Here is a 25,354-nt window from a genome sequence, read left to right as displayed (position 1 = left end):
ATCTCTAAACACTAATCTCTGCAATTTAAGCAAACAAGGAATATTTATTCGAGATTTTTTTTTCACAAAATGCAAAAATATATCAAACCCAAAGTTAATTTAATATCTTTAATCTTTCCATGTAAAATAAATAATGTTGCTGAGCGCTGTTTTCTGTAGCTCTCTTTAAGCTCCTTCAATACTTAGAACGTCAAGGGAAGTTATTTAAAAACCGAATCGAAGATATTTTCAATATGTTCACTGAAATTTTAGGAGTTAATATCTTGAAAGCAGAATGAATACAGACTACAGAGTTAGTTGTTGAGCAAAATCATTATAATTTCGGCTTATATTCTTATTTATTTATAATCTCCATTTTTACACAACATAACACACCATTCTGCAAAGAAAGTTAACTGTTAACAAAACATTATATTAACTTGTCAATCTGTTTCAAATAATAACTAACTTACCAAGACACTGCACTCCATGTATCTATATCTATATCTATCTATCCATATATATATATATATAGTACAATTAAATTTCTGCAGGATTTGGATCTAATTTGATTTTGTATACTAATTCGAACTATCGCATTTATAAGTTGCTCCAAGCTATACAGCAAAGTAAAACTACTATAAACGGAGGACATTTTAAGAAATCGGCTAAATTTAGGATTCTACGCTAATATCTATTGTTCAAAAGCTCTCAACTAGTGTACGTAGATAAGATATGTGACTTGTAGTCCTGAAACAAATGCTTTCTAGAAACTAATAAACATATGATTTCTTTCGTAGAACGCTACCAACAAGAAAATTTATTTTAGTTGGCTACTTACATTTAGACCACGAAACAGATTATTTACGAAAACAAAAAAGCTATATTTAACTCACCATTCAGTCTTTTCTTCAAAATAGGAACATACTCATCCCATTGTGCTTGATAAAAATTCCCAGCTACCGGCAATCCAAGGTTGTACTTTATGGCAAACTTTCTGATGGAAAATCCGGAACGTCCTTCTGATGATCTGTTGCTGAGATGAGGCTCTGAGGAACAAATCAGTTTAGATGGCTGCTTATAAACCAAAAAAACGTAACGGTGTAATCCAGTACCTTCTGGAGGGCCAGAGCCTATATATTCGGCTAACGTTTCTCCAGTAGATATAGTTACTCCATGAATATTTACGACAAGCCAGTGAATAACTTCTCTGTTGACAGGTTCTTTACGGCTAGGGGCATCTGGATCTGTCATGCACAAAGTATAGAGAGCACACGGCTCAGTTTGCCAAACTATTTCTGGTGGATATTTTACTTGTGTAGGTGTTAATTCATTTCCGAAATCCACATTGTAGCCTCCATACCTAACTTCTGCCACTTCTACAGGTTTAGCATCAATTACATCTGGAATAATTTGATATTCTCGCATCTTCGCTAAACGCGCTGCATTCCTCTCCGCTGAAAAGTAAAAATATTTTAGAAATACAAACTACTTTTATCTACAATTTTCTTTTTAATTGTGTTGTATAATCTGTTTTAGTATAGAATTGTTATGCTTGATGTTGATGCTTAGTGTTGTTAAACCTGAGTGATTTAACACTAACTTCTTATAAAATTCTTTATTTACTTATTTACTTTAAAGATTAATTATTTTTTTATCTGTTAGTTGCAAATTAATTCTAAGAGAGAACTTTCAAAAAAAATATCTAATTATCATGGTATTCTTTACTGCCTTTGCGAAAAATATATTTAAGATATAAATACAATCTGCATTTCCCTCCTAATCCTATTTCATTATTTAATATAACTCTTAAAAATAAACTAATTTGCATTTATACTAAGTTCATGTTTTTATTTATTATTAAATTTGAAGATAGATCTCATAGGACCCGAACTCACTACTTTTTGCCTTTAAAATACCATAAAAAAAATAAAATGAAGTAAATACTTAAAAATATCCACATATTTAATGTACACTGTTTTTTAATACTACTGTAACATTCAATGTTATCATTGGTATAGGTCTCAGTTTCTAGCATTCTGTTGGGCCTGAGCGTTTTCAACTCCTCTCCAATGATATTCTCACTCCGGACAGGATTCTTTATTCTGGAAGCTTTCCCATCTTATTCTCCTTCTTTCTACATCCTTTCGTACTTTATGTTACTAGTGATTACTTTCCTATTACTTTTCTATCTATTATGTTACTAACTTTTCTTTTTGGTCTCTATGATAGTGCTCCTTAGGAATCTATTCCCTTTACCTGGATTGTGTCCTATTTTATTTTGTTATTATACTTGACATAAAGAGCAGCCTAGTTAATTATAGATTTGAAGTATGTACTGCACAATAGCGCAGTAATTCTCATAGTTATATTTCAATCCAAAAAATGTTTCACACTTCGATTAAACCCATTCCCTTGCTGTACACTTCTTCTAAGTTCTATTTTCATTTAAACATTTACGTAATCTCTGGGTATATTTGAAAGTTTCTGATGTCTTCATTAGTTTCCTCGTAGTTTTATTTCTTTCCCTGTTGATGTCCTTACAAGGCACTCCAGTCTTCACTTGGCGTATACGGAGGCTATATACAGTTTACATATATATTTGTAAATTTCTTACAATCATCCAACTGTCTTTGTACTGCTTCCTAAGCTTCACGTCAAACATCATGTCATATAAAAATACAAACATGTTCCTATTACTCTGCTCTCTTTTCCTGTTCTAATTATGCCTTATTTTGAATAAATAGGAGATAACAAACTACCTTGTTTCAGAGCACACTTCACTATGGCTCGTCCTTACTCTGTCCTGGTAGTCTTCATATGGTTATTTATCCTTCATTTACAAGGCGCATGTCAAAAAGAATGCCGATATTAAAAAAAATGGAAAATGATAAGAGAAGAAATTTATTGTGATTGATATAAAATATTGGCTATTTTTCGAAGTAGTCATCATGAACCTCAACATTTCTGTTACAAGTTTCAGTACGTATACCCTCTGTGTAAAAATCTACCGCCTGAGAGTGCAATCAGTTCAGAACTGATATCTTGAGCACTTCACTGTCGTCGAAACACGTTTTTCCAGTTGAAGAAAAATAAATAAAGATCGGGGCTGTAAGGGGATGACTAAATAGTTCCCATTGAAATCTTTTAATTGTCTCAACATTATGAGCAGCTGTGTGTGAGCAGGTGTTGTCATGGATCAGAAAAAAAAAATCAGAGATTAGACATCTCTTTCCGACAATTTTGGATGGCATGTCGCAAATATTCAGTATTTGGCAATACACTGTTGCTGTAATTATTCGTCCTGGTTGCAAACATTCCACAAGAATCACTCCGTTTGGACCCAAACAAGTTTGCCATGATTTTGTGAACTGTTGGTGTTGAATTTGTTCGCTTTATGAGAACCAGAATGTCATAATTGTATTGACTGCTAGTTTGACTTTCCTGTGGCGTGCGATATCTAGGTTTCATCCCCCGTCACTGTATGAGAAAAGAGGCCATCCCTATCCTCCCACCACGGGGTCAAAAAGTCACGTGCCGGTGTTATTCCTTGCTCTTTGTGAACGTCTTCAGAATTTTTGGCACTCACCTCGCACACAGTTTGTGATAGCCCAGCTTGTCAGTCACAATTCGATGCACTGTTTTTGCAGACACTTTCGAAAATCCTTTGGCGAGTTTAGTTATTGAGAATGGATCGCACTTTCTCGTTAACGCGTTTCACCAGATCGTCCGTCTGAACACTAGGCCTTCCGCTATGCTTATCGTCATGAACATTTGAACGCCCTTCCCGAAAGTCTCTGCATCATTGCCTGATCTTCCCTTTACTCATTGGTGTTAATCTATAAATTGGTGTCCTCCAGGAAAACTTCCACCGACTTTCACAGGAATCAGAGTTATCCAGAAACACTTGTCATCATTCTTTGAAACAAGCAAAGTAAAGCTTTACGCATACCTACCTTCGTGTCCACGAATTAAAAAGAGTCTGACCAAGTTATAAAAGTGGTGAATTGTCGATGATTTCAGACATATCTTCAGGAAACTAAAAGATTCTAGTTACATTTGATTTTCGAATGATACGCAGTTTCACTTGTCAGAATACATTAATACTCAAAATTTTCCTATTTGAGCAAGTGTAAACCATTACATGATGTATGTAGAACTCCTTCATTGTGACAAGACTGATGTTTGAGGTGCAATGTTCTTTCAGTGCGTAATTCGTTCCCATATCCCTTAATAAAACTATCACAATAGCTGCATATATGAAAGTCTTCAACACTTTTTAAATCAATTTGACAACGAAGAAGTTTAACCATTAGTTACCTCTAACAGAATAGAGGAACATACCAGATATGCCAAAATGTAGTCCTTTTACGGTGAACGCGTAATTTCGAACGAACTTCCTTCACCAAACTCGCTTGATCTAACTCGGTCTGATTACTTTAATAAGAAATGGGAAATGGTTAGCTTATGAAAAAAAATCTACAAATACGTCTTGAAAGGAAATATCAACGAAAAATTCAGACAGTGACAGCAGACGTTCTGGTAAGAACGTTCCAAAATATAATGTATTGGATTAAACACTGTCTGAACAAAAATGGTTATCACTTTTAGCACATATTGTTACAGTATTTCTTACTAAATGAAGTAGTCTGCTTCAAATTTTGTTATAATATTTTCACCAGTGTCAAAATGATTAAGAAAATGCTGGATTCTTTAACTAGTGAGACACTTTATATTGTTAAGTGAAAATATTTAATCTGTGATGAAGAAAACGTCATTGAATTTACTAATTAATTATGATAAGTAATTAGTTTTGTTTGTTTGTTGAGTTTAGCACCTTTTCGGCACCGACGCAATATGACACATGGGTCTACAGTTTAAAGTAGGATCCAAACACCACTTTTGATAATAGGTTTGAATTTCAATATTCTTCCACTGGAAATCGAACATGGAACCAGATGCACCAAGCATTAGGTTAATGGGTAGGGATATTGGTTAATGTATTGCACAATTTGTAATAAATTATTGTATTTGTTATAGTATAATATTTGTTATGGGTAAAGTAATGGTAATATGAGTAAAGTAACGCATTGGTCTCTTGTTTCGATTCTGAATTGCCATTAGTTAGGAACAGATATTATTAGTTAGTGTACTTGACACTGAAAAATATTGAAAAGTCTCATGAGATCTACGTATACTATAATTTGATCATATATATTTACCAGATTATCTTAAGTTTTCTTCAAATCAATATTGGCGTAATTTAAAAGTAGCAGTTTACCAATTTAGTCATGAATTGAAGCTATCATATATATCCCTTGTCGATAATTAACATGATAGATATTTTTTATATATTTTAATTATTTTCGAATACTAAATTGTAGGTAATTTTCGGATGTTCTATTGTTTTCCATGTTATATCCATTGACTCTATTATTATAATATTATTATTGTTCATATTTTTAAGTTGGTATAAATGTATTGCAATAAGTTTTTATTACATGTTGCAAAAACATTACTTCTAAACTTTTAGAGATGATTATATATATTCTGTGCTTGAGACGTAAAATGTCAGGTGTTACAAAAGTCAAATTTTAGAGGATTAAGGTCGGCAGTCCTTTTCCGATCTTTTACGTCTATATCTTCAAAGGACAACAGACTTTGCATTTCTTGAATTATTGATAGTTGGACTACGAACTTTTTAATACTAAAAGGCCATGCTGTTTGGGTCTCAGATATGAACTTTCTACAATATGTACCAAACGTGGACAACCAACATTCTACGGCTCAGGCATATATATATATATATATATATATATATATATATATATATATATATATATATATATATGTACACATACGCATATACACACACATACACACACATATATATGTAGACAGTGTAGGGATAACAGTTGGTATAAATGTATTTCAATAAATTTATGCCAACTATATATTCAGTTATAAACTGCTGAAAGTCGGAAGAAGTTTCAGATATTATAGAACATTTTTCTTTTTTTAAGTATTATCTAAACATTGATATTTAGGAATAGTGCGGTAACAATAAGTAAGTTATGAAAATTCTTCTGACAACCGGGCTTACCTTCGCTGAATAGAAACAATAGTGTATATACAAACATGGATAGACAAAATTCTCATTCAGATGTTTTCTTAAATTGCTTAACTTAAATTCCAGGTTTTCAAACCTGAGAGTTTTATATATAAATTAATTTATTTCACTTTATAATTTGTTGCAGTTGTTGAAGCTCAACAACCCTTTTCAGCATCGAGACTATATGAAGCGTGGACCTACAATTTAAGGTGGAGTCCGAACCTTGTAATATTGTCAATACTTTCTCACCGGGAACCAAGCCCGGAACCTCATGTACCAAATCATTAAGTTAGCGGACATCGGCTTTGGCATTTTTGCAACTTATAGCTCTGAAAGAATGGATTTTCCATTTTAAGTTTCTAGAACTTTTTTCCTTAGTTTGATAAAGCCATCTTTCAAAGTTTGGTAGTATTATGAAAATGAAAGTATACTTACAGTTAAGTTGTCTGTAAAGTTCAGGGACGTATGTGTCCCATTCTGCCTGAAAGAAATTACCAGCTACAGGTTGATGCAGAACGTATTTCTTTGCAAAATCTCTTATAGAGAATCCCCCACGATTATCAAGTGACCTATTCGAAAGACGTGCTTCTGTGCAATGTAATTCTGCGGGCTGCTTGTATGCTAAAATCACATAACGATGTAGTCCTGTGCCTTTAGGTGGACCAGCTCCAACATATTGAGACAGCGTCTCTCCTCTTGACACGTCGTTCCCTGGAATATTGACAACCAACCAGTGGTGCCACTCACGGAAAATAGGGTTTCCTCGGCTTGGAGCATCTGGATCTGTCATGCAGAGTGTGTATAAAGCACCTGGTTCTGCTGGCCAAGTCACTGTTGGAGGATTCTTCACTTGGGTTGGGGTTAATACATTGCCAAAATCCACATGCACATTTCCATACATCACTTCTGCCACATCGAAAGGTACGTCATAAATCACATCAGGTACAACACGTTCTTGCAACATCCGTCCTAATCTTCTGGCATTTTTCTCAGCTGCAAAGAAGCTCATTTTGTAAATAAAGATAGAATACTCTAAAAAGCTAATATAATATTGTTAATATAAAAAGCTAATGACATACAAGATCGTTAAAAAATAATTCTAAATAATATTTTTCACAAAACATATTAACACTTGTAAGCAACAGAAACAAATTTTAGAAATATGTATTTTCGCTGGCAAAAGAGGACATAGAGTAGTATCATAAAATGTAACATATATATATATAACTTGTGGAATATGCAATTCTAATGACATGTTGTTTTGTTCCTTATTGACGACAAAATTAATATTTGAAATCATTAAAACGATATCTAATGATATTGATGAAAACGCTAATGTCCTAGCTGCTTAAATCAGTGATTTCTCTCTCTCTCTCTCTCTCTCTCTCTCTGTGGAAGTTGCACAGGTGAAAAGCAGGGAAGAGGAGAGTCGCCAATGTATTCTCAAAGACACTTCGAAAATACATTTAAATTATATTCAACATATTCAACAGATTTAGTGACACCTATCACTGTCTTCTACAATTTTTCTCCTACAACCGCCCTCAAAGTATTTTTCTGTTCAGAATATGATAAGTTAAAGACATTTCTCAAATGTAGATCCAAAGCTTCGTGACTTTTACAAATTCCCGAACTTAAATGATTTGAAATAATAACATACTTGAAGTAATCAAAAAGTCTTTTCTTTCATATGAAAAACAAACAAACAAACAAAATGTGCTACATGATGTTTGGAGTAAGTGAAAGGACCGAACCGTGCTATACCTTTTCCAGAAACAGAATTGAATTAATTGTAAATCCGAAGTGTTGGCCCTCTGTGTACCCAATAAGAACAAGTTTTATGATCATTTTGTGACAATCAACGAATGTAGAATATAGTGCCATGACTCTAGACACTGAAGTTTTGAAATACAGTGAAAACATTCTCAGTCTCTCGATTCAAAAAGGTCCATGTACACACTTCTGCCAATAAAATCACATTTTCAATTTTCTGGTCATACTGATTGTCTAATTAATCTACGATCATAATGTGACTGGGACATATTACAAGGGTCTGCTGTAAAAATTTTGTACAGCTCCAAGGAAAAGCGCCGTGACATATTAAGGACAAATGTTCCTCTGTTAGTAGGCGATATTCTTACCCACAAGGTAAAGGAAATAAAACATTGGTTTGTGTAAAGCCCATTCGCCACTCTTGACTTTGTACCTTCACATCTGTTTTCGTTTCCAAAATGAAGCAGTCGCTGAAAGGATAGGTTCTGTCTTCTAATCATCCATCACATTGATCATTTCCGCTGTTGAGTAATGTTTTTTTTTTTTTTTTAACCCAACTGAAATTTTCTCAAAGAATGCTATGAAATTTGAAAGACAGCTTAAAGAAGTGTGTTATTTTGCACAATAACTATGTGGAAAAGGACAAATAACATATATTAATTTCAAACTTCTAGTAGTACATGGCAGGACAAAACCTTATCGATCGCCCCACATGTGAGTTCGCTGTAAGCAGTATAATAATGCTGAGTTCAGGGAGCGTAATAACGTTTTCTGACTTTAGAACCACGTAGACATTCATTGTTACACTACAAAAAACATTGTAACCCTCTTGGAATGGATGACTAGTCTCCCTACACACCTATCCGTATCTGGCGATCGTACGGCCGTTCGCACGAATTACATTCAAGTGGTACATTGTGGGCAATGGAACGTGCAGATCTATCCGGGCTTCACCCGCGAGAGTATTACAGTGTTGCTAAGTGTAAAGACAGTTCAAAATTTTGAACAGTAAAAAGAAGCACAAAACCTATTAATCCGTGGTCAAAAAACATATTAATCATTAAGACATACGTATTAAAGCAATTGGTAATTTAAAGAGTTAAATTACCAACTCTATGTTATTTTTTATGTAACGTTTTAGTTAAGCAACAATTTGGTATACCGAATAATTATTTTTAATTGTAAGGAATCGTGTAGTGTTAAACATTTTGTAAAGATCTGTTGAATTATTTTGTATGCATAAAAAAGAAAAAAAGAGAATTGAATTAGTAGTATTATATTGTAGTTGGATACACTGAGCGTGAAAAGTTAGTCCAATAAGTCATTTAGAGAGGTACGAACCTAGTGTTAAGACGTCCGTGCGACATTGTAATATTTGTAATAGTCAAAGCCAAAATATACATATTCAATATAATAATGAGCAATAATTTAACATACAAACGTATTAACCCGTCCATGCGAGCTTTTATTACAGTGTGCTATCAAAAGAGATTTATATAAAAGAAGTTTAGTGGAGTCAGATTACAGAGCACATTATCCCCCGATAAAGAAAGAAAAAAAAACATTGCAATCATTCCACTTCAAAATGCAATATATATGAGAAGTAGTAAAAGTACAAACATGCCATGTTTAAATGTACACTGGTGTGTAAAACTTAAGGAGGATATATATCCTAGGTGCACAAATGCTTCCTTTCGGAGTTATAGGCTGCCGAAAGCATGAAAAAATGATTTTTAAAAGTCCATAGCTCCAAAACTTTGGGAGCTGCCATAGCCGGGTTAAGACTTCACTTAGAAACAAATATGTGCACTATCCAAAAATTCATGTTTCAGAATCCTAAGGTACTCACGAAGCAATTTTTATAGAGGGACTTTGGCTACGGGCATATAATTTGAAGTACTCTCCAACTACTTCTATAAAAATTGTTGTGGAAGTACCTTAGGATTCTGAAACTTGGATATTTGGATAGGGTACATACTAGTTCCTAAGTGAAATCTTGACCCGACTACAGTAGATCCCACAGTTTTGGAGCTATGGACCTTTAAAGTACATTTTTTCATGTTTCGGCTGCCTATAACTTCAAAAGGAAGAACATTTGTGCACCCAGGATGGCCTATACTTTTTGCCTTATCTTGGTGTCAGGAATCACCTCCCAAACGTGTTGGTGCTGTTCTGAAACACCCTATATATATATATATATATATATATATATATATATATATATATATATATATATATATATATATATATGTATATATATAATATTGCCTGGTGGATGCAAATGAATGATAGCCGACAGCATGTTGCCAGGGCTTTCTCAGACGTGCACAGGGAGGAAGACGTTGCTTAGCGTGATGGTAATGGTGAATGAAATTAGAGCAGTTGAATGAAAGAGACGAGACAGTGTGTGCATAGGCGCCGACTTGGGGGGGGGGGGGGAGGCAGGACACTTTTGGCCCCTCCAATATTTAAAGATGGGGTCCTCGCCCCTGAATATAATCCAGTCGAGGAATAATTAACAAAGAGGAGCAAGAATTTTTGTCGTAAACTTCGACATGCCTTTCATTCAACATTACGAACAGCCTTCTTATTCGATAGAAAACGCCATTTCCAAACGGTGTTTAGAATAGCACTGTAGCTTCAACCAACATTCTGGTAGCACTGATATGACAAGTCAAGATCAATAAGCAAAAGAAAAAAGTCTGCGAGTGGGGGGCTTCATCAAATAGTTGATAAGAAATGGCTGAATAAGATTATGATATTTATTCATTGTATGCCCCCCCCCCTCTAATATTTTCTTTAAGTTGGCGCCTGAGTGTGTGTATTAGTCACAGAGCTGTTAAGGTGCATGCACAGCCCGAACACATTTTGGGGAACTTCATATGGAGGAGAATTACCGGAAAACTGGAAGAAGAACAAAATGTAATTAATGTTGCCCAGGAGAATGGTATTGCCCACTGCATTGTTTCGCGTACATTAGAAGCTTTCTGAACCCCAGGTAATGTGTGCGAAGGAGAGGTCAACTATTGCTAGATTGTAATATGGGCAAGAAGAGACCGACTTCAAACAGCGGATGCAATTGCAAACATATCCAAGAGTACTACAAGAGTACTATCCGATCTCACACTCCATAGTGGTATGTCGACTGCATTGGGTGGTCTCTTTGCCCGACAGGCGTTACGTTGTATTCCGTTGACTCCTGGACACCCCAGGCACTTGATGCCAAGAACATTAAGACTGGACCACAGGGAGGAGAGGGGTCGCGTTCTTTTCTCAAATGAGAGCAGATTCAATCTGAGTACTCACCGTGCACTCATCTAGCGACAGGTAGGAATACACATCACCCAGAAACATTGTCCAACATGATCATTTTGGTCGTTTGATGTTCTTGTGTGGGAAGACACAATATTGCATGTGCATATCAATCTCCCAATTTTCGAATCCTGTGTGAAAATTTTTGTTTCAAAGTTTGGGTTTACAAACTGAAAGCTTTGTTTTCAAATTGTTTGGAGATTTTTACTTTCAAACCTTTTATTTGACAATTTTTGTGTTGTAAATTTTTCAAACTGAAAGATTTTTATTGATAAAGCTTTTTGTAAAACCAAAGCTTCTAGGAACTAGAAATACGACGCAGATGAAGAAAGAAAATCCAACTAAAAGCTTATGTTCAACCAGAAAATTTTATGTAAACAATTTTATATTTATATTTTTATTTTTATTTTTATTTTTTATTTTTATTTATTTTATTTTTATTTACCGTATTTATTTTTTTGTCGAGGAGCATAATTTTTCTAGCGATAGACAAATGATGCTATGTGAAATAATAACTCTTCTATATGTTGATACATTTGGTTGTACTGTTTGTACTCTTGAAATGAACTTCTACTTTTCTTACAAGCAATACTTGTTGGTCATTGTTTCTGTTAACTGCCTACATCCATGACAGTTATTGTTTATACAGTTTATGTTTATATTGTTACAAATAAACTAGCTATCAATACAAGTGTGTATTCATGATGGCTGTTGATCCAAGTATCACTTGATCTACATAAACATTGTACACCATGAAGTACACATTTTTCTAAACTAGTATTATTTCAAAGACACGCTTGTCTTGTTACACTCTTCAACGGAATGTTTCACACTCTGCATTGCAATTGTAAAAGATGTAAAGGGTATAGCCAGATAAGGTGGTGAAAAGTGCGCTTACACGGATTGCTGTGGTATTTATACCAAACGTACCTCATATCCAAAGATAACTTTGGTCAGCAAATCAACTTCAAATTCCTTCGAATTTCGAAATTATTGTTGAAAATTCGAAACTCAGAAAGTATTCATATCTCGAAAACGACTTAAAAAGTGAAGTGAAATCTTTAAGACTTACGTCATACGCTTATGTCGTGTGGGCTAAAGGAGACGGTGATGATGATAAATGAATAAAATGGTGGAATGGAGAAAGTGGGAGGAAACAGGAGATCCCGAGAAAATCCACGCACACGGTGTTTGTCCACCACAAAGCTCACTTGGCGCGAGCTGGGATCGAACCAGGAACATCATGCACCAGAGGTGAACGCTCTACAACTGAGCTACAGCGTCTCCACGGAAATGACTTAAGCTACGAAAGTGAAACAAAATATGAACATACTACGTTTAAAGGGCCTTACCAATGTAGGCCTATTTCGCCCTTCAAATTTCTAGCGAAAAGTGCGTCGAAAATATTCGAACTAAAATATTTTTGCTTTATGTTTGAGTGAATACCACCTATTTTCCACCATAGAAGCAGCTTCAACTCGCCCATAAATTTTGACCATGATTTGATACTCGCGGTGCAAATTGGTTGAAAATGAGGAAAACCAAAGTCACTCCTGATACAACCCGCATATCTTAAGTGTAGAAGCTTATAAGTAAATTTGGCGTATGTTTAGCTCTTAACGTAAAATCTTACACGTAAGTTTAGCTTGTGTTTACCTTTAGCGTTAGGTTTCTTGCACTTTTTTTAAAACATATGTTTACTATCAATGGACCATTGTCATTCATAAAGACTTACCGGTAATTATTACCATAAAAATGGACGAGTGTGGTGCAATAAATAGCGAGGAAGCTATTTTACAGATATTAGAGGACTTAGACTGAAAAATAGAGGAAGATAATGTTGAATTTGATGTTAGATCGGAAAAAGCGGATGACTCTGACCAGCGTTGAATTCAGATAATTTCACCCGGGAGGGGGGGCATAAACTCTTTGGGGGGAGGCAGTTTTCTATATATTTGCAAGAAAGTAGCATATTTAACAAATCCATCCACATATACATCTAATTTTGGACTAATTGCGGATAAATATTCAATGTAAGATAATAATTTTTAAAATGTCTAATTTTATTTGAAATAATTAAATTATTATTCCATACATAAAGACTGACAAAAAATGTATTTTTATACTAAACTTTAATTGTTGTTTATAGTAGTTATTTTTCTTATTATTTCCTGTTTACAGTAGTTACTGTTTGTTATTAATGTAGAAGTTTGGTAAAAGAAGATTTAAAATAACTCAAATATTTTAATTTTCCTGAAAGAAACATACATAGAAATATTTTAACAAAACAGTTTCCATTATTTCTCACACTTCTGATTCTTTTTAAATCCAGTATATTCGCCTCAGCTTCTTCCCTGCACTTACTTCTGTTACTTCCGCTCCAAATAAAGGGATTTAGGTCTTTGTGTTTTTTTAAAGGAAGGAAAAACATCGTACTGACTTCAGACATCATATACAATGATCGATGGATATTTCCCATCTTTCGTTTCCTCTCCTATCTCAAACTGTGCTAGTGGTAAGTACTAACATACAAGTATAATATAGGGAGAGAGTACAGTACTCACTAAAATACAAACCTTTCATCAATAGTTGACAGTTCCATGTTCTGCCAAACTCGCTCATAGCGTTAAGAAACCCAGGTTCTATTAACTGTTTGGCATTCTATTTTACATGTTACAGTGCATAATATTTATATAGAATGCGTCATTTATAGCTATTTATATTGAAAAATTGGATTTCTTCTGCACGTGCACGGAAAGATAAGCGGGTAATAGGGTTAACTAATCTCCACATTTTCAGATTGCAATTTTAAGAATATCTTCCGGGGGTATGAATTTTCTTCGCGGGTGAAATTGACCCGGGCTACCCCCTGAATTCATCCCTGACTCTAATGACAAATATCCAGATTACTACACCTGTGAAAGTGTCCCTGAAGAAAATTCTGTCAGCTATTCGCATTGTTGAATGTGAAACCTCAAACCCAACCAAAAGTGGAAAGTTGCCAAATGTAGTAAAAACGAGCGTAGAAGTCTCACCACGCGTTCAAGAGAAGAATCTGGAAAAGATCGGACAGAAAGGGCAGAATATTTTAGAGGGAAGAAGGCAAGTGAAGAAGTTCCAATTGAAGAAAGGCAAGTGAAGTTTAGTGGAGTTACTGAAGTACTTGGAAAAAATGGTTTATCCTGGAAGACAAATCCAATCACAGATTTAGATGGGAAGATTCCAAGAAGGAATATACTTCATTTTAGACCTGGGCCTATTACTACTGCGGTTGGTGTGTTGCTCAGGATTGCTTCAATCTATTCTTTTCACAGGATATTATATACTGCAGTCTTCTTCACACAAATGGAGGTATAGCCTTACAGAGAAAGAACTTCAAACCAAACCAAATATTTCCGATTTCACCTCTGAGGAATTATACGCTCTATTCGGATTTTAGCAGCAGCTTTGCAAAACAATCACCTTTCGGCGGAACTTTTGTTTGATGATTCCTACTGTGGTGACAGATTTACCTAGGTAGAGCTATGTTAGAGGGTCAAATTTCTTATAAATAGTCTTCATTCCGATTCCCGAGAAAGAAGAGAAGAAACAAAGAAAAACAAAGCAGGGGTACTCCAATAAAAGATATATGGGAAATGCTTTTGTGTAACTGCCGGAAATACTAGAAAGCAACTGCTTACGTCACAATAGACGAACAGCTAGTTGAATTTAGAGGGCTCTTTGTTTTCCGAATATTTTTGCCATCGAAGTCTGATAAGTACAGTTTAATAATAATTTATCGAAATACATGCTTATCTGGGAAAGGGAACAACACCTCCAGGAATCCCAGTACCTGATTACTTCGTGAAAAAGCTTATATCAACCATCAAGGGATCCAATCGTATTATCATAATGAATAATTGGTTTGTAAGTGTACTATTAGTGCGGGAACTCTTGCGGGAAAACTTCACTGTAATAGGAACCACAAAGAAAAATAAGAAAAAAGAACCTGCAGATTCGCCAACATGAAATTCTAGGAACGGTATGTTGGAACAAGTTTGTTCTTACACCATGAAAATCTTACAGAAGTTTCTTTCTTCTTGAAATCTGAAAACCTCGTAACTATTGTTTCTTCTATGCATTCAAATGCAGATATCCAGGAGGCATAAGGAAAACCGGAAATAATTCCTATAATGACACAAAAGGAGCGGTGGACACTTTTGACTAGGTGTGTCATAAGATGAATTGCAACAGGAAAACAAAGCGCTAGCCCCTCTGCTTTTCCTATAATATGGTAAACATAGATAACATCAATTCCTATGTTATTTACGTTCACAACTTTTCAAAGAAATATGGAGACGGAAGAAAGACTTTTAGTAGACTTATTTTAATGCGTTCTCTGCAGGATCAATGGACAGCATCATGGCAGAAACATCGATTGATGATCCCTACTATCAGACGTAGCCTTAAGGAGACCATACAAGGACTTCTTTCAGAAAAGGAGAGTACAGAAGCACAGAAGACAACGGTGCTGTCAGGAAGTGGGAAAGTAAGTACCTCCAAAGAAGAAGAAAGTGTCAAGACTCCCTCTCTAGAGGGTGCAACAAAATATTGTTTCTACTGTGTTTACACAAAGAAGGGGATGTCTACTACATTTTGCGTAATTGCAATAAAGTGGTTAACATCAGATCAAAATATGTTATAACTGAGTGTGACTTATGAACCAATCTGGAATGTAATGTGAAAAGACTATTGAATACGAAAAAAGAATAATAGTCAGTGATATAAGATGTATCTAGATTTTCTCAGAGATTCCTTCTTAAGTATTGGTAATGTTTATTTTGCTCTTCTTCTATGTACTTCTAAAAGATTTAATATAATAGTTGTACTATATTACTATACAAATAATAAAACTTCAATTTTGGAACCTGTAGCAAAGCAACAATAATATTTTCTATATGATTCGTATACCTATAGATCATTATATAGTGTGTATATAAATATTACATATGCTTATCTTTAATAGGTTGATAGTGACTTTTAACTTACTAAGGTTAAACAATGTAAAAAAATCGATTATAACAAATGTATATTTTCCTTATGGCATTGAGATTATCCCTACAACTTAGAGTTTAAATCTGCCCAGATTGGAAGTGTTACTCGCATCCAACCTTCAGTTTAAGAATGTGCTCCACGGTATATATTCAGAGCTGTAGTCGAGAGTACACGGCGGTACACGCCGTATACCCTCTGCTTAATCGTAGTCATTAGAGTGTACCTTCTGCTTCAAAACGTATAGTACTTTCTACTTTTGTTTCGTTTATATTTATTTATTTAATTGGGCCATGATTTCAATGGTAACCCGGCATCGGAATGTGGCGCCTCCATCTCTCACTTCTTCGGAACTGCAGTCAGCCTGGTCCTCCAGGTTGGGGGTTGTGCCGGGCCGATGACCTGGCAATTGAAACCTGGGATCGAGCACAGTAGAAAGATAAGCCTCAGATGTGAACTGCTCTTTTCAGATGCCAACCTTACTATGGCCTGTTTATGATAAATTGATTTGTGGTTTTAAGACGCATGAACCCGGAGCCATGGGACGGAGGAGTGAAGAACATGGAATGGATCGAATGGTAATGTGAATGATTGGTGGGATAGATGGCATGAAATGCTTTTAGACTATAAAATAGTAATGTATCCTTTATATTTTAATTGAATTAATACATGCGTTTTCATTGAAAAATACCTTTTATGTCTTTTATGACAATTATAGATGATCACAGAACAGTATATACCCTCTAAAAATTTTAGGACTATAGCACTATATATATTATTAGTATAAACCTTATTAGTAGACTATATATATATATGGCGGATCCAGGATATGATCAAGGAAGGGGCTAAACCATAGTTTGCCGCTTTATCCAGTGTAAAGCAGGATTGAAACCCTTTTATCCAGTGTATACCTGAGCCTCAAGGAGGTCTATAGTCCCTATAGCCTCCCTTGGATCCAGGCCTATATATATCTGGTTGCAGAATCTGAAGAGAAAATCAATAAGATATTAGAAAGCTTGAGGAAGGTCTGTGAAGAGTATGGGATGAAAATAAATGTGAAGATAAGTGGTGGTGATTGGAACAAAGCGGTCTGTGTCAAATATAGAAGTAGGAGGAGAGAAAATACTATAACGGGTGATTAGTTTTCGATACCTGGGTAGTATTATTAGTGATGATATGAAGTGAACGTGAAATGAAAGCAAGGATTGAAACGGCGAAAGAAGCCTTGAGGAGGAAAAAATATTATAATGTGGAACCTTGAATAATAATCATCATAGGTATTCTACCCTTATTGGCAGATGTAATTACTTGCAGCAGCTGAGAATCATCCATGCTCCATGGTCTTCTGCTAACCTCTTCGTCTTCACGTATGATCTTTCTGTTTTTATATCGTCCTTTAATTGAGAAAAACACAAAAAATGCTTACAAGGGACATCACCCAATTGTCCGGCTCCGATTTCAATGAAATTTTTGTTGCTGATAGAGGACATGTATTCATTAGTTGTGATGACAGAAATTTTTGCCATGGTGCATGTTTTCTATTTTTTAATAATTTTTAAATGTTGTGATGCGGTTAATAGAGATTACTGCAGAAGTCCCTTACTACCCTTTGTAAACGGAGTGTTAATGAAAGAACAACCATGTAGATACGTATAGGGCCTAGAGGGAAGTCGTATGGTACGTATGACCTTGACGGCAGTCATCTTGAAATCCGCCATTTTGAATTAAGGTTAAGTTTTTTAAATGGGAATAGGGTAATGTGATACATAATTTCGGGTTAGAATTTAATCAGGGAGACAATGGTGAAGTTAGTTTTAAGATGCACCCATTTGGTGAAAAGTTACAGGCATATTAATTCTTTATACTTACTATGTGCGTAAGTCTCTTACCTCCGCTTCTAACCCGCGTATTAATGATAATAAGTGGATAAAGGTTTCGGTAATACATATTATGCCTAGAAAGAAGTGATACGATAAGGGTATCATTGACGGCAGCCATCTTGAAATCCGCCATTTTGAATTAAAGTGAAGTTTTGAAAACTGAAAACCATAGCGTGTGGCATCAAATTTTAATAGAAAATTTTCCCCAAAAGCCAATGGTATGCTTATTTTTGTTCCATAGTTAACCAGTATAAATTTATAACTCTTCTAATGTGCACGAAACGTCCATTATTCGATCTTTCAAACTGGCAACACTCCTAATTTTCACCGCATGTTTTAGGATTCCAACTGGCACTTTGCAATTGTTTCCATGGCTCATGTTTTCTAAATTTATTACATTCTTTTAAAGAGTTGTGATTTGTCAGTTCATGAATAGTGTTTGGATAAGCATCCAGCAATCTTTCTGAATTTTGAAGACTTGCCATGTAATTATTAATTTCATAGGCAATGTAATTATTTATTTCCTATACCTGCCCTTCAAAAACTCGTTTACTGACATGAATCATCGCAGAACGAAAGAACTTCAACTTTGCATTCAGGTAATACCGGAGACGTAGCTTGTAATGGATAGTAGATGAGACGAGAAATAAGTTGAAAATTCACTTCAAAAAAGAAGACAAAATATGATTGTTGTAAATCAATGGTCTTTTGTTTTGTTTTATATTTATTTGTTTATTGTATATTTATTTATTTATTTATTTTCTATGGCAATATTTTAGCTAGTCAGACAAAAAAGTCATTCGTTTTCTAGCGATTGTTGTCGATGGTTCATGTTTGTAATATTTATAATCAGTATTGATCGGGAACTCGATTAAGTTACACCTCTTTATAAACAAGTTACCTGTTTTCATATTTTGTTCATGGTACAAACAGCGTGTTGGGAACAGTCATATTATGCCTCTTTGATATTTCCTATCATTGCTGCTGTTCCTTTAACGTTGTAAAGTCGTTTGCGCAACATATATGCTACATTTCATGATAATTTTGAGTTCGTGTTACACCAATTTCTTATAATTTCATTTGTATTTCTTTACATCACATAGGTCCATAGGTTCCTCATGTACTCTGGGTTAAAATAATAATTACACTGCCTAGGAAATTAATAATTACATGGCAAGTCTTCAAAATTCAGAAAGATTGCTGGATGCTTATCCAAACACTATTCATGAACTGACAAACCACAACTCTTTAAAAGAATGTAATAAATTTAGAAAACATGAGCCATGGAAACAATTGCAAACTGCCAGTTGGAATCTTAAAACATGCGGTGAAAATTAGGAGTGTTTCCAACTTGAAAGATCGAATAATGGACGTTTCGTGCACATTAGAAAAGTCATAAATTTATACTGGTTAACTATAGAACAAAAATAAGCATACCATTGGTTTTTGGAGAAAATTTACAATTAAAATTTGGTGCCACATGCTATGGTTTTCAGTTTTCAAAACTTCATATGGCTGCCGTCAATGATACCCTTATTGTGTCACTTCTTTCTAGGCATAATATGTATTACCGAAATCTTTATCCACTTATTATCATTAATATGCGGGTTAGAAGCGGAGGTAAGGGACTTACGCACATAGTAAGTATAAACAATTAATATGCCTGTAACTTTTCACCAAATGGGTGCATCTTAAAACTAACTTCACCATTGTCTCCCTGATTAAATTCTAGCCCGAAATTATGTATCGTATTACCCTATTCCCATTTAAAAAACTTAACCTTAATTCAAAATGGCGGATTTTAAGATGGCTGCCGTCAAGGTCATACGTACCATACGACTTCCCTCTAGGCCCTATACGTATCTGTATGGCTGTTCTTTCATTAACACTCCGTTTACAAAGGGTAGTAAGGGACTTCTGCAGTAATCTCTATTAACCACATCACAACACTTAAAAATTATTAAAAAATAGAAAACATGCACCATGGCAAAAATTTCTGTCATCACAACTAAAGAATACATGTCCTCTATCAGCAACAAAAATTTCATTGAAATCGGAGCCGGACAATTGGGTGATGTCCCTTGTTAGTGTGGAGTACTGTACGGTATGAGTCAGAAACACGGACATTACGCAACAGTTATGAAAAACGACTGGAAGCTTTCGAAATGTGGGTGTGGAGAAGAATGGAGAGAATTAGCTGAATCGAGTCGAAAGCGAGTAACAGGGTCTTAAAAATGGAGGGGGATGATAGAACAATAAGATATTATTAAGAAGAGGTAAGAGAAACAGATTGGAACATTGTGCAAGAAGGAACGTATTATGAGGGACGATTTAGACGGTATGGTGGCAGGAAAGAGAGTGAGGGAGCGAAGGAGATTACGATTAATGGACGATATCAGAACAAAAATCGTACGTGAAGATGAAGAGGTTTGCGGAAGACCGTAGAGCATGGAAGCTTCTCAGTTGCGGTAAGTGACTTGCCAATAATGCCAGAATACCTATGATGATGATGATGATGAAAGTATAGTTAAATACAAGTCACGGTCTGTGTTTAGTTAAAGAAGTCCAGCCTTATTTTTGAATAAATGATAAAATTTCGCTTATTTCTGTTAATATTAGGTTAGTTTAGATTAGGTTAGGGGCTAACTACTTGCATATTTGTAGTCATATTTCCTTATGTGCGGTAAGTACGTATAGTCTCTATAGCATTTTGGATTTCTCACTTCCACAACATGTAGTACGATTTATTAAATGACACAGAAATCAATTACAATTCCGTTATTTTAACTTATTTCTCCTGTAAATCTATATTTTACGTACTTTTGAATCCCTTCAACTAAACATAGCCCAAAGTCATTACCGTATACAGAATATAAACAAATCTAACTAGGTAGAGCTACTCATTAAAATGCCTAATAATATTTTTTAAATATTATTTGATAACATTGTTAATGTGATTTTCTTGGATTTATTCGAATCCGTAGAGATGAAACTATAATTCACAAAAATTAATGAATTTAACAACAAAATATTATAACTTATTTTTTAAAACTTGAAAACACCATGATGAAATATTCACTTACCATTTAGTTTCTTATAAAATACAGGCACATACTCATCCCATTGAGCGAGGAAAAAGTTGGCAGCCACCGGCTCTCCTAGGTTATACTTCTTGGCAAATTTCCTGATGGAAAAACATTCTCGATTGTCAGGGGATCTGTTAGTAAGCCTAGATTCTGTACAAACTAAATAGTCTGGTTGCTTAAAAGCCACGAACACATAACGGTGGAATCCGGTCCCTTCTGGAGGTCCAGCGCCTAAATACTCCGACAGTGTGTATCCTTTTGAAATATCAGTTCCAGGAATATTTACTACAAGCCAATGGTGCCATTCTCTATAGATGGGATTGTCACGACTTGGAGCGTCTGGATCTGTCATGCATAGTGTATATAAACTATCACTTTCTGCTGGCCAACATACACAAGGAGGACACTTTACTTGAGTTGGGGTTAACTCGTTCCCGAAGTCAACGCACAGATCACCATATTTAACCTGCAAAACGTCTACGGGCACTTCATTAATAACATCCGGTACAACATTGTACGTTAGCAACCTTCCCAAACATGAAGGAGTTTTACATTCTTCACTGCAAGGTTCAACTTTAGGATTTTCCATGATTACTATTAAAAATTTTCATATTCGACTCAGGCAATCTTTGTCTCATTGTATTACATATGTAAGTTAGCTGGAGTTACACTTAGTTTGTGTTTGACCCACATTCAAAAATTATACTCTCGTCTTTTTTCTCGTGATAACTTTTTATATCTTCAAGTGCAGATCTAGGTTCCAATTACCTACATCAGTAATTAATGTCATTATTGTTTTGTAACGTAGTAATTTAACTGTAAAACTTGATGGAAATGAAGGGTGATCATGAAAGATGCCGGATGAATCTGAGTCCCACTTTTAAGACACTCTCTCGTTCCCATCGAAATATATTCATTTACATGGAATAGACTATATATATATATATATATATATATATATATATATATATATATATATATATATCGGGTGTTCTAAAAATGGTGCCCACGGACCACAGAGCATTATTCTACAATCAAAATAAAACCAATATATATGTGGCAACGTCACAAATAAAGAACCATACATTAGATCTACCGATCTATCAAATAGTTATATCGGTTCTTTACATATAGCAGCTAAAGTCGATATTGATTAACACTAGCATAACTTATTAGTGTAGCAATCGATTCAACTGCTTGTTGTATTCGTAGAGGAAAAGGAAATGACTTCAAGATAGTCTGCGACATAGTGAAATTTTGATTCCCCATAGCGGCTGAAGGAGGGTCCCGAGGGCATAAAATTATATAACATTTTCGCTTCATTTTGGCCTGTAGAATAGTGCTCCGTGGTCTATGGGCGCCGTTTTTAGAACACCTGATATATCCATCGCAGCAATATCAAGTTAATAAGAGCACTGGTTTTTTTTTTTTTTTTTTTTTTTTTGCAAGGGGAACTTTTTTGTTGTCATTGTCTTCTCCACAACTTATGACGTATGTTCTCATAAATTCTGTAGGTCAACAGTAGTAAATTTTAGAAAATATTAAAACTATTAATAATAATAGCGGCAGTGCTAGTACATAAAATTAAGAAATGTATAAAAATATCAACATAAAGTCGAATTGTAAGCTCCGCGTGTAGTACCTGGTTCGATTTTCAGAGGAACATAATTTTTTGTGTTAAGCCTGTATAGTAAGTTAATTGAACAGGTACTTGAATTTAGAGTTAGGGAAAATACAAATCATGAGATAATGCTGATAGTGGTTGATATTCTAACAGCAAATTATCTAACTCTAAAGCTTCTTTGTTAGTTATAACGTGAAAAGGAACTTAGTTTAAAGACATTGAGCATAAAGTGAATAAGATGTTTTAAGACCAATATCTCTTCTGGTATTAGGATATTTTAAATTCATAATAGACACTGATTTGTAATGTGTTTAGTTTAACAAGACTTTACACTTCCCTTTTAACTTTCCACCTCTTATTCCTATTACATCCAGGATATAATGGAGGGCATAATGGCGAGGATATGCTACATTTTCGAAAGCACTTGAGTTTGAAAAATTCAACTCATCACTAATTCTAGCCCACCATACACCCCACCAAAAATTCTAGCAACTCATCACTACTTGTATTAAACACAAACGATTTATTAATTATGTGACATACCTATTGTAACTGTGATGATAAAAAAAGAGTCACTAATAACTACGTATTGCATTGGATAATTGACAAAATGAGACATTAACTTAAATTGATTCACTATACTCGTAGATCTCAAGTTTTCTTGAGCGATTGATAGCAGTTCCGTATTTTGCTGTCATCTAGTGAAAATAACGTTAAATAATACAACCGATTGCTCGGTGTATTTCAGCATATACGTTGGGTGTATTTGATCAAGGTAATTCATCGGACCAACATCTAAATTTTCTTAGTGTCAAAAGTGGTTGCAGTGGATTTAAAGACATGTGAAGCGAAAGTGAAAATTGTGTTTAAAAGGGTTTTGTAATAGGTGCTATGAAGAATAAGGACCTGACCGTATGTAGAACTTCTATTTTCTATAATTATTTTATTTTGTGCTTTTGTTTGGTTTTATTGCTTCATTATGATATTTGTGTTGCTTCAACATAGGGTCCTATTCTTATTGCCGATAGTCTTCTACCTTATAGTAATATATTCATTGTTTATAGTCCAGTCAAATTAGACAAAAAAAAAAAAAAAAAGCTAAACCCAGAAAAAAATCATAACAAGCTGAAATTTTGCACATACCTTTTGGAAGATGTATAAAACAACATACTGAAAGTCCTGAAAAATTCGGTGACGGATGTGGTCACCATATTGGAAAATGGCCGACAAACTGTGTTTTTTCAACATAATGATTGGTTTTCACTTTAATAACTATAACTCACGTTGTATTTGTACTATTGATGTTATTTTTACTTCATTCGACTAAGAAAGGACTACGCTTACAGACCACGTATTACACTTACCAGTTTACTCCACATAAGGGAAGTAACGGAGGATTTCTTTTTAAAAATCCCAAAATTTCCCTTCTTCCGATTAGTTTTCTTATACATTAACCCAGAAAAAAAAACATAACGAGATGAAATTTTGCACATAACTTTGGAAAGGTGTATATAATAACATACTAAAAGTCTTGGAATAGCTGGTGAGCGGTTTGGCCGCCATATTGGAAAATGGCTGACAAAGTGTGTTTTAACAAGGTAATGACTGGTTCTCACTATAATAGCTATACCTCACGTTATATTTGCACTATTGATGTTATTTTTACTTCAATCAAATGACAAAGAATTACGCTTACAGGCCATGTATTACAACTATTAGTTTAGTTCACATGCGGGAAGTAACAGAGGGATTTTCTTTTAAAAATCTCAAATTTCCCTTCTTTCAATTAGTTTTTTTTTATATATTAGCCCAGAAAAAAAAGCAGAACAAGTTGAAATTTTGCAGATACCTTAGCGAACGTGTATATATATATATATATATATATATATATATATAACTACATACTAAAAGTCCTGAAGCATCCGATGATGAATTTGGACACCATATTGCAAAATGGCCGCCGAATAGTGGTTTTTAAAGGTAATAACTGTTTCTGACTTTGATAACTATAACTCACGTATTATTTGCATTATTGATGTTATTTTCACTTCATTCGAATAACAAAGGACTACTTTTACATACACTTACCAGTCTACTACACATATGAGGAACGTTACGGAGGAATTTTTTAAAATATCCCTAAACTTTTCTTCTTCCGATTCCTTTTTCTTAATCAGTTAACAATCTCGTTCTCTGAGAGTAGCAATTAAACTTACATTAAATACACCATAATACACACAATATAATATCCAAGTTTCATTCAAATCATAGTGATAGAATCGGAACAACAAATAAAATATCATTAAGTACTACTCTTTGACTATGCACAGGGCGAATAATGCATTCTGTCAAGCTACATCCCCCAGCTGTTATGTTTACTTCTTCAACGCCACATCTCAAGAGAAGTTCTTTGTGAATCTGAAGAGCAAATCTAGATTTATTGGAATACTTTCTAATCATCTCACGGCTGCTTTCACCAATGTTTTTCAAGAATAGAAATACGCGTGTCCAGATTGTGCGTACAGCAATAGAACTCTCTTTCAAACAACCACATCCT

General features: G+C 34.6%; 1 protein-coding gene across 1 annotated transcript in view; it reads right to left on the bottom strand.

Moving 5' to 3' along the window:
- LOC145680971 (uncharacterized) overlaps positions 1-21,891 on the bottom strand; it is a 76,297-nt gene extending 54,406 nt beyond the window's left edge. Inside the window, exons 1-3 of the mRNA XM_081752189.1 lie at positions 21,171-21,891; positions 6,527-7,084; positions 876-1,436 (exon numbers count right to left, since the gene is read on the bottom strand). Of these exons, the coding sequence (XP_081608315.1) occupies positions 876-1,436; positions 6,527-7,084; positions 21,171-21,762 (1,711 nt within the window). The 5' untranslated portion in view covers positions 21,763-21,891. The remainder of the gene's footprint in view (positions 1-875; positions 1,437-6,526; positions 7,085-21,170) is intronic.
- Between the last annotated feature and the right edge of the window lie 3,463 nt (positions 21,892-25,354).

This window comes from Thermobia domestica, chromosome 3 (assembly GCF_964235325.1).
Source record: "Thermobia domestica chromosome 3, izTheDome1.hap1.1, whole genome shotgun sequence".
Classification (NCBI taxonomy): Eukaryota; Metazoa; Arthropoda; class Insecta; order Zygentoma; family Lepismatidae; genus Thermobia; species Thermobia domestica.
This window is presented reverse-complemented; position numbering and strand designations above follow the sequence as displayed.